Genomic DNA, 10,366 nt, shown 5'->3' with positions numbered 1-10,366 from the left:
TATTAAGTGCATTAGGTAACATTTTTGTACAAACGTGGTTGAGCATGCTCTGAAGGTCATAGATTTGATTTTGTTATTCTCCAATAAATGTATAGTTTAGTACAAATCTGCAAATTTCACGATGTTAATGATGACTTATCGGTTCCCTTTCCATGTCCATTAATGTATATGAACATACAGTATAGGTATCTGGGTTTCATGTAGAAGTAATGCATTGCTAACAACCAGGGAGGATGGATACCCCTGGTCCATTCTCTGCCCACTGGAAAAAGTCACACTGTTTAACCTTTTGAAAGCTGCAGGTGTAGAAATTCCGGCCATTGTTGGGTCCCAGTTTCAGAACTGTCCTCATTAAACAGCGTTTCCCATGGTGACAAGAAGGGAAATGCAAGTCAGCCCACTGCAACAGAGAAAGTAAGGTTTTATAAACTTTGTTGTAAACTTTTATTTCAAGCATTCAAATGTGATGCCAACATATTACAATGTGGATGGATGGGCTAAAACTAGAGATACGTTAAAGTGGCCATATTATGCTCATTTTCAGATTCATAATTGTAATTTGAGATTGTATCAATAGGTTTACATGGTTTAATTTTCAAAAAAAACATCTTTTTGTTGTACTGCACATTGCTGCAGCTCCTCTTTTCACCCTGTGTTCAGGTCTCTGTTTTAGCTACAGACCTCAATATTCGCCTGAGACCTCGCAACTTCTGTAACATCTTTGTTGTCAGTTGCACATGCGCAGTAGCTAGGTAAGGATTACATAAGCTAGCTAGCTGTTTCTCCAACTTCGGCCTGTACAAGGCAGGCCGAAGTTGGAGCTGGCAGACTTCTTCTAAACTAGGGCGCACTTCCAACTTTGTGTGGAATACCTGCAGAAGAGGGACATGTAAGTAGTTCTATACAGTTTATTTTGTAGATTAGGGTGAATTTGTGTGTGTTGTAGCAGTGTTTGGCCATTGAGAACGAGCTAGCATGCTAGCACTAGCGGCTAGTAACGTAGAAAGCCGTGCAGATTTTGAACAGCTCACCCGGAGACTGAAGGCAGGACACATTCAGAAACCCGTATCTCACTCAAAACAGCATGGATGTTTTTTTTCAAAGTTTGTATGCGTGTGGAAGCACCAGAGACACAAAATAAACACCCCAAATCCCAGAAAAAGTGATTTTTTTCATACTATGGGCACTTTTAAACAAATAAATTATAGTTGTTTATTTTCCAGGCCACACAATGCCGTAGAGATGAGTTGCTTTCCATTTTCACCTCAAAGAAGTTACATTTGGTCTCTCTGGGAAGCGAGCAGGCGTAGAACTGTCGTCCCTTATTCTCCCCCTCCTTGTGGACGGCTCTGAGGACAGCTGGACGACGATGGGAAGCACAACAAGGGACACTGGGACTGGAAGAAATGCAGGAGCTGTGGCTTGTCGCTTCTAGTTTGCGCATACTGACAGAAGTGGGGAAAAAAGTCTTATTATTTTTGAAAGAAAATGAAAACAAAACAAGTATACCTGTCACATCAAACCTTATTAGCGAGCAAACAACCTCTCTTCAACTGTGTGTGGTGATATGTGTTGGTAAATAAAGGTTTGCAATATCCTACTATGGCTATTCATCAATCCAAACTTATTTTTTAACAATGTTGCATAAAAAATTCCACAGACAAATGTTTTCTTTTTTATTCCTCTTATCTCCCTGAGGTCCCCCAAAAAACTTATTATATTATAAACTTATTCATGAATAGCCAAGCGAGAGATTCACTCACCCTGAGTTGGGGGCTCCATTTTGAGCATTGTTACCGGGAAAGGGACTGTGATCAATTCTCATTTTCTTGGACGGGTGACTGTAGGAGGCCAGTGATTCCCCATTGGAGAGCTCGGCACTTTGCCTCTGCCAGCCACCAGAGGCGTAATTGGGGCTTGTTGTCCCTTGGCAGACGCTGTATTTATATAAACCTCGCTCTGCCGCCAAGGAATTCAAATGACTGCCGGCTGGGGAGAGTGGGGAGTTTACAGGCTTTGGCTTCTTGCTCAAGTCAGAGAAAACAAGGGTGGAAGTGCCGAATGCACTCCTCCAGTTGACTTTGAGCTCCTCTTGTGGCTTCTTGAAGGCAGTGCAGGGGTATTTAATCAAATCAGTGTTGAAGGGTGATGCCTCAGTGTTATCGTCATCTTTGTAGACTGTGGAGATGGAGCCAGAGTATGAAACTCATTTTATGTTCGGCAGCTGGAGCTTATTCTGATGAACTGGCTGCTCTCATTAAATGCAGGTTGTTGTTGGCTTTAAGTGGTTATCTTGCCATAACATTTACCAGTAAGCAGCAGACTGCCACGCTGTGTCATCAAATAAAATGCCACACAATCTGTTGTACTGAAGATGCCCTTATGCAAAACTCTGTGAAATAAGCCCCCGCATGAAAAAACTCTGAAAATAAGTTTATGTTTTCAGTAATGGTGAACTACGATGCCTGTCATCAGAGTCATTAAGACAGAGCTGTGAATAACTATTACTCTCGCCTCCCTCTACAACCATTAATGTGCCCTTGAGCAAGGCACTTAACCCCCAACTGTTTTAGTGAAGCAGCTTAGTGGTCAATAGGAGAAGGTGTAAATGTACAAATGCAAATCAGGGAACTTTGTACATGTATGCACATTTAGATCTAGTAGACTCATATTACTCCTATTTTGGACAGTTCGAGGACAACTCCATTAAAACTCAAAGTATTTGTACCCCTAAAAAGTTGTCATGATTTATTGTTTTAAAACACCAAATCATAGTCTGCTATTTAGCCTGAACCTTGGGCAAAGTGTAGTCTTGAGTGATTCTCAGACAGCTGCACAATCAGCTGTGATAAAAAACAAAAAAACTGATTAGAAATGTGGCTAAAAAAGATAAAAACTCTAAAATATAACAAAGTAAACCATTCAACTGTGGTTTGGTGGTTACAAAAGAGACCCGGGGACATTTCTTTCAAACACTAGTTTACTGCTGCCATAATGTATTTCAAGATAAGTCAAAGAAAAATGGCCAACGGTCAGACACGCTCGTTACTTGGGCAGCAATATACTGTGTGTGCGCGCACACACACACACACACACACACACACACACACACACGTCGGGCTGGCTGCTTGTCTGCAGTTTCACTTCGACAGCTTGGTGTCTGGTGCCTTACTCAGAGGTACTTAGGGGTCAATTGCAAACAGTATCATACAGGGAGCACTTAGCTGAACAACTAAACTACAGCTACTATTATTTTAACTCTTGATAACAAGGACCTTCTGTCACCCCATTAAACCCTGTGACTGTAAGAACAGAACATTTCACTCACCCTCAGGTCTTGGAGTGAGGCAGGCATCACAGGCTTTTGCTGCTGGCTGGTTGATGAGCGTGCAGAGTTGACAGGCCCAGTCCTCTTCCTCCTTCTTAGCCACGTTGTCATTGGTTCTCTCATTGTAGGCCCAGCCAATCAAACTGTTTCTGACTGGGAGCTTACTAGATGAAGGAAACGCAAGAGTGACTATGGTGATCCTTACAAACCTTTGTTGCTAAAACAGGCATACTAATGAGTAAAATGTGTGCACTGACGCAGAAATAAAGTTACTTTTTTGTGTTTACACAGACACACACACACTTTTAGAACACTATTAAAAAACGTGACACATCAATGAGGACAGACAAAATGTTTGGATCATTTCTACATTTTAAATCAAGGCTGAAGATCTATCTTTTTGATGTTGCCTTTCATTAAATAATTGTTCATTTCTTATACTGAAGTTGCATTGTTGACACTGTATGACAATCTATATAAGCATATAAAGAGAAATTCCTATTTTATCTGCTTTTATATATTTAACTGTTTGAATTGCTCTTCAATGTTTAATTTCTTATACTGCACTGTAACTTTTATTTTCGTATTTTATCTGTTTTAAATTTTTTAATCTGTTTTCATGTAAAGCACTTTTGCTGAAATGTGCTATACAAATAAAGCTGCCTTGCCTTGCCTGCCTACATTTTATAATATTTTGTCCAGCCCATTTATATCAATGATGGTAGACTACATATTACTACATATTACAAACTACAGTCTCCAAAATGACCATACAGTTGAAACAACTTTCTAAAAAGTTTAAACAAAAACTGAACAGTATAACCTTCATGATGGAAGGATTTCTGGAAGGCTTTTGTATTACAGTGTATTAGTTTTAACGAGGTGTACCTAATAAACTGCCAACTGAGTGTATTTTGATTTTTGGGAAATGACTCTTCCATACAGGGAAATGTGACATAAATTACTATTTCATTGTATTACCTTACAGTTTACCAGAATGGTTTGTAATGTGTGCATATGTAAACATACAGTCCCTTGATTACTTAGTCCTTAGGAACTGCAAATGCAAAATGAGCAACAAATATAAAACATTCAACCGCTATTATTGGAACCTAATTATGTAAAAATACAGGGAAAGAGAAGAGGCAACTTTAACTAGACAAACATTTGCAGTTCAAGCTGAGGATGAAGAAATGCGACACGGCGACGTGTTTCGTATAATTGCTCCGAGCGTACATGTTAGTGCTCTGACATGAAGCTCGACTATGTATGACAAGAAGGCAAATCTGCAATGCCAAAAGCCATGGAGCAGGAAAGTAGCAGTGGCTTTCGGGAAACTTTCCTCGCAGATTGCTTTATCAGCTATGTAATGTGTTGTAAGGGCTTTAGGCTCTAACCCCTCGCAAAGCTTTGCTCAAATACAACCCAGGAGGTGTTGAGCCTGTGCCCTGTCTGGCAAACACAGCCTTATATGCACATTAATTTCCCCCCATAACACTTCCCACTCCCTGCCAAGCCCATCTGCCTGCAAAGATGGCCTCTCTAAATTTGAACATATTATCTAAAAGGCTTTAGAACTTTCTGCAAAGACTAGGTTTGGAAAAATGACACCTAGCTTACAGTGTCGCCTTTTGGTATTCAATTAAAATCATTCAAGTGTATTAAGAAGAATCAAAAGTCTACAAAAAAGGTTTTATCCTATATTGGAACATTTTATTGGCAAGAATTTACTAAGCATCATCTAGTTAATTTTTAAAAAGTAAATACACTAAATGTAACGTAAGTCAAACAATTATTATTCATATAGAATTACGATATATAGCATGCATTCCCTTGAAACTACTGAAAAGGGGCATGGTGCTTTATCTTACTTCAGGTACTGGAAACATTATTGGTATCATATATTTTCGAGCAACAAGAATGCAAGACAATACATTTTCTTTCAAAGTGCCAGAGGTCTATGAGGATTTCTACCTGATGTCAACCCCGCTGGGATCTCCCTTCTGACAGCTCTGGCAGAAGTAAGTCATCCGGCCGCTGTCTCCAAGCCGACAGGCTGTGATGACATGAAAGCACTGGCCACACTGGGGACGCTTGTAGACTTTGTAATGTTTGTAGAGAGGAGAGCCAGATTTGCGACACTGAGGAGGGCAGACCAGTGAATAAAAAGATGAGCATAAAGAGAAATTTGTCTGTTATGCATGGACAGGAACATTTGTTTCATCTATTCTCCTGGCAGTAGGGCTTTGGGGTTTTCTCTCCTTCCTCAGCAATACAGGATTTTAAGTTAATCCATTATTTCAAGTCAGTCTAAATGAGGTATCAACTAAATACCTAAAGTAAATGTGTCTGCACATACAGAGCTACGATTGCCACCAAAGCTATTTTAAATCCATATGTTTTTGCGATTTATGTACAAACGTCTAACCTTGTAAAACAGAAGAGTGAAATCACGCGTCATCTTCACCAAGTGGTGGATCTGCTCGTCTGTCAGCTGTTGAACCTAAATAAAGAAGAATGAAGCTGCACAGTTAGTTACAGCTCACAGGCAGTGAGTGAATAAACCTTATTTGTATAGCTCTTCATTTCAAAACAGAGACGAAAGGCGCTTCACAGTCAGCAAATCAATGATACAAGCATATAAAAACAATACAAACACCAGACATGAATGAAAAACTGGATTTAAAATGATGCAACAAAGAAAAACAACATACAATATATTTTCAAGAGTTGAAGCCCGGGAAGCAAGGACCTGACTCTGGCTCACACAGTGTAAAAAAATAAAGAAGATCTGAAGCACTCAAACACAGACCACTTGCGGCTCTTTCAGGACACCTAGGGGCTCGATAATGGAGGGTAAGCTCATAAAGATCCAGCGGTCCCAAAAGAAGAAGGGGCCAAAAGTCCTAAATTTATGTTTTGGTCGAGTGTGTTATATTCTTAAACCCCAACTATACTTTCTAAAAGGGGAGCAGAGCAAAGCCCCTGGTAATAGTTGTAGTAATAGTAATAGCAGCATTCATGGCGCAGAGTGTCTCTAAATGGCAACAGATAGGCCAAGCAATAAAATAAAAATAAAAAAAATTCCCTAAGCGCAATGTGAAGCATTGGCTCTTTCCCATTTCACAGGATATGATTTCCTGATCAGAAATAATACATATGAGTGATTTTTTTTTTTTATAAACGTGTTATAAATCAAAGGTATAACCCCTATTTGAGTCTCAATGAAGACTATACATTCATAGAAATAAACGAAAAACATTTCCAATTCCAAACTGCACACAGTGGAAGGCACGTCTGTGTGCATCTGTCGCAATGCGCTTCTTTGTCATTTCCCTGTTTCACCCTTCTCATTTCAATGCATCACTCAATAATACAAGGGCTTACACTTTTTTTTCTGTGAGAGTTGTCTCGCATTTTTATTCTCTTCTTTTTTGTTCCTCTGCTGTACACAATCCATCATCTTGTCCATACCTTCACGGCTGGGTGGAGGCCTGAGTCAAACAGGGCTTCGTTTTTAATGATGTTGCCGACTCCTGGCATGACAGCCTGGTCTAGGAGAACGTCACAGAGCATCCTGCTACTTTGGCTCCTCACTGCCTCCTCAGAGCGGGAGAAGCCAAACTTGGAGGAGCACACATCCAGACTCTCCATGGCCCTCACCCTTTGCTCACAGTCCTCTGTCAACCTGCAAGCACATTGCTTTAGAGAACTGGAGGAATTTAGAAAAGATATGGCTGCTGTTCCTGAAAGTGTGCCACGAGGTCAACTGGTGCATTTTTGAGGTTATACAACTCAAAACTGCTTTTTCATATATTCTGTTTCAGTGTGTTTGTTATGAGATAGGACAGCATAGGTTAAATTTTCAGATGGCAAAAATAAATGTCTGTCTGGCTACTGAATAGTACACCAGGACCTTACAGTCAATGAACAGGACAAATGTCGAGGCTGTGTTTTTCATGCAATAATAGCCACTGTTTTCAGACATCCTAATGTAGGACACACTCACTGAATGAGACTCATACCTCCAAGGTGAACTTCTGTCACCTCAATCTATCTAGGCTATGCTGGTGTGCCTATTACCTTATTTCCACAGTGCTGTCAAAGAAGTGCACAATGTCGTTAGTCAGGTGTATTTCCAGCACTGGTACGGAGCCAGTCCTCTCTTTCCTCTCAGCAGGGTTTATACGCATTGATCCATTCATACCAAAGTGGACTCTAAAAAACGTGAGCATGAAAGAAAGAAGCAAAAAAAAAAAAAAAAAAGAAATTTCACTGACAGGCAGCAATGTCTCAATTTATATAAGACTTGGCGATAAAAGGACATGAAGGTGGCCCGGTGGTTGTAGCCTCCATTGTGTGATAGAAATGTCACATGGCTCCAACCTACCTGTAGCTTGTGTGTGTGTCTATTAACAGCCACACAAACTGGTGAAGTGCTCTCACGCAAGGCACTAATATACCAGTGTTTACTCACACCAATACAGCTATATATCCTATAAAGAGGACTGATTGATTTTATTTGATGATTAAAATAACTATGACTTCATAAACTGTTACAATTAGGGTTGGGTTATATGAAGATATACATATATATTGTGAGACAATATAAAGGGTGTCAACTGTTAAATATTAAACAATATTGTTTATACAGTAACTTTATGCCTTTAATATCTCTGGCTGTATTAGACTATTGTTTCCAAAGCAAATCAATTATAGAAATATCTAGATTTGTTGGGTATCTGATTCACTGGATTAGCCAAAAAGATCATGAACAAATCATGTTCAGTTATTTTGTTCATAAACAGTTTCTCAATTGACCTGATAGAAAATGTAATTTTATCTATTGATATTGCAATCTAAGATCACATCGAGAATTTTATCAATATTAGCAACCCCATCTTAGAATAATCAAGGATGTCAAATCCTTGATTATTCAATAGTCAACATACAACAAACAACACAAAGGCAAACAAACACAAACAAATTTGGCATTAAGGTAACATTTTGTATGTTACTACCTAATACATCCTCTATGCCACTATATTAATAACATCAATAATACAACTGTATTTATACAGCAGTTTTTAAAACTAAGTAAGTGCTTTACATGGCTGAACTAGGATTAAAACATTGTAGAAATGCAATGAGCCAAATAAAATAAATAATACAATATTAACACTAATGTCACACAGATCTTGGTTAACGTTAACGTTACACCGAAATCACAGCTATCAAATGTGTGACCATATGTAGCTTAACGTTAGTCCTAAAAATGATGGAGGCACCACGTTTAGTAACAGTTATCAAAATAAAATGCGTGACTAAGTATGATTAGTAGCAATGTGAAATCCCCAATTAGGTCACATAATCTGAAACCGGATTTGGCGTAACGTTAACCCTAAAACCCGGGAGCATTGACTGAGCTAGCTAAAAGTCACATTAGCTATAATTAACGTTACCTCAACGCTCTTGGACCGAAGTACATGAAGAGCTCCTTGCCCAGAGTTTCAACTCCAGTGTACGGACAACCATTAAACCTGTGGAAGGCATTTCCCTCGGAGTTGTTTCTCTGTAAAGAGTCCCAAGATGATTAACAACATGCAGCAGCAGGAACTATCTTAATAACCAGCTTTAACAAACCCCAGCGCAAATTGTGACATAACGTAACGTTAACTCACGGTGGATGTTGTCAAACTGCCTTTGATCTCCTTCAGTTTTTGCCCTTTTTGGACTTTAGAACGGATTTTCTCTCCGTTTAATGTACAGCCCGGACCTTCAACCATCTTCGACTTCAGATATTACAAATAATGTAAGTAACAATAAAAGCTGTCCTCTGCTGCGTTTGAATGTTATCAATATCATAAAAGTTTGTTGTCGTCCTGATTCCCCGCCACGGGATTCAATTTCGCGCATGCGTAGTACGGTTTGTATCCGGAAATAGGCGTTGCATATTTACCGGGTGCAAAAAAATCACAACTCACAGGATATCACTGGCAGTTACATTATCACAACATTAATCAACGTTTGCATTTTTTTTTTAAACTGGTATTATTGGAAATTGTATGTTGCACAACGTATGCAGACAGCCTACAAATGATTGTATGCAGGGCATGAAATTGGCACCCGCCCACCCGCCAAATGCGGGTAACTTTTGTGATTGGCGGGTGAAACTGTCAATCTACCTGCCACATTGGCGGGTAGCCAATGACAATTGAGTGATTCAGACTCGTAACTATCGGTAAGCAGGGTACACGGTTGCTTACGGGCCTGGTCCAATCAGGGGCCCGCATCACTGGAAGACATTGATTGACAGCCGGGGCCCCCTATCGCATTTTCATTACTAACACAATCCCAGCAGTCCCACGTGCAGCCACTGACCAAGCAGGAGTGAGAACGGGTGAAGTTAATTTCCTAGTTTCTGATATGAAGACGAGACGTGTGTGTGACTCAAACATCTCACATTTACCAACAAAACGTACAGCGAAAGACCGTGCAAAACATTTCAGATCGTCCTGCCAACACGTAGACATTTTAACATCAATGTACGCTGTAACGTTTTTTCACTCTAAAGTCAGCGCTGCTGTTTCAAATTGTCGGCTCTCTGCAGCGGGCGGGACTGCTCCGTTTCCCCCGCGAATGACGCGCACACACAATCACACACACACACACACACACACACACACACACACAGAGAGACACACGCACGCACAGACACACGCACACAGTGGATGCAGGAAAAAACGCAGATGAGACCTACAGGATGACCTAAATTGAGGACAGCTACGTTATTGTAAGTGCAATGATAAGTTAAAGTCCAATAAGGACTTTATTAAACCGTATGAATGTGTCCCAGGCCAGGATAGAAAATTAACTAACAATGTAAAGATCAACAAGCCACTGACAATGACAGATATGTTCATATTTGATTCATCCAATAAATTATTTTGTGTCTTAAATCCACTAGCCTTTTTCATATTTTACCAACATTTGCAGCATCCTGAGCCTTTTTGGTAAGGTTACTTGAAAATCTCAGCC

At 39.9% G+C, this 10,366-nt stretch overlaps 1 protein-coding gene across 2 annotated transcripts; it reads right to left on the bottom strand.

The window, feature by feature from the left end:
* Nucleotides 1-82: 82 nt before the first annotated feature.
* neil3 (nei-like DNA glycosylase 3) lies at nucleotides 83-9,276 on the bottom strand. 2 transcript variants are annotated; one of them, XM_031303744.2, is made up of 10 exons: nucleotides 9,010-9,276; nucleotides 8,791-8,900; nucleotides 7,412-7,546; nucleotides 6,803-7,016; nucleotides 5,757-5,831; nucleotides 5,303-5,469; nucleotides 3,329-3,492; nucleotides 1,764-2,178; nucleotides 1,265-1,445; nucleotides 83-400 (listed from the first exon to the last, which is right to left on the bottom strand). In XM_031303744.2, exons 1-10 carry the CDS (start codon nucleotides 9,112-9,114, stop codon nucleotides 218-220), a joined length of 1,749 nt encoding a protein of 582 aa, XP_031159604.1. In that variant the 5' UTR covers nucleotides 9,115-9,276; the 3' UTR covers nucleotides 83-217. The 2 variants fall into 2 exon arrangements, with proteins under 2 accessions (XP_031159604.1, XP_031159605.1); XM_031303745.2 differs by having other exon boundaries at nucleotides 1,265-1,421.
* Nucleotides 9,277-10,366: the final 1,090 nt, after the last annotated feature.

This window comes from Sander lucioperca, chromosome 1 (assembly GCF_008315115.2).
Source record: "Sander lucioperca isolate FBNREF2018 chromosome 1, SLUC_FBN_1.2, whole genome shotgun sequence".
Taxonomy (NCBI): Eukaryota; Metazoa; Chordata; class Actinopteri; order Perciformes; family Percidae; genus Sander; species Sander lucioperca.
The sequence above is the reverse complement of the archived record's forward strand: the minus strand, read 5'-3'. Positions and strand labels throughout refer to the sequence as shown.

Coding starts and splice junctions, on each gene's coding strand:
- neil3 (XM_031303744.2), bottom strand. CDS start 9,114: ATGGTTGAAGGTCCGGGCTGTACATTAAACGGAGAGAAAATCCGTTCT. Junction 8,901..9,009: donor GCAGTTTGACAACATCCACC/GTGAGTTAACGT, acceptor GACTCTTTACAG/AGAAACAACTCCGAGGGAAA. Junction 5,470..5,756: donor TCACTCTTCTGTTTTACAAG/GTTAGACGTTTG, acceptor TGCCCTCCTCAG/TGTCGCAAATCTGGCTCTCC.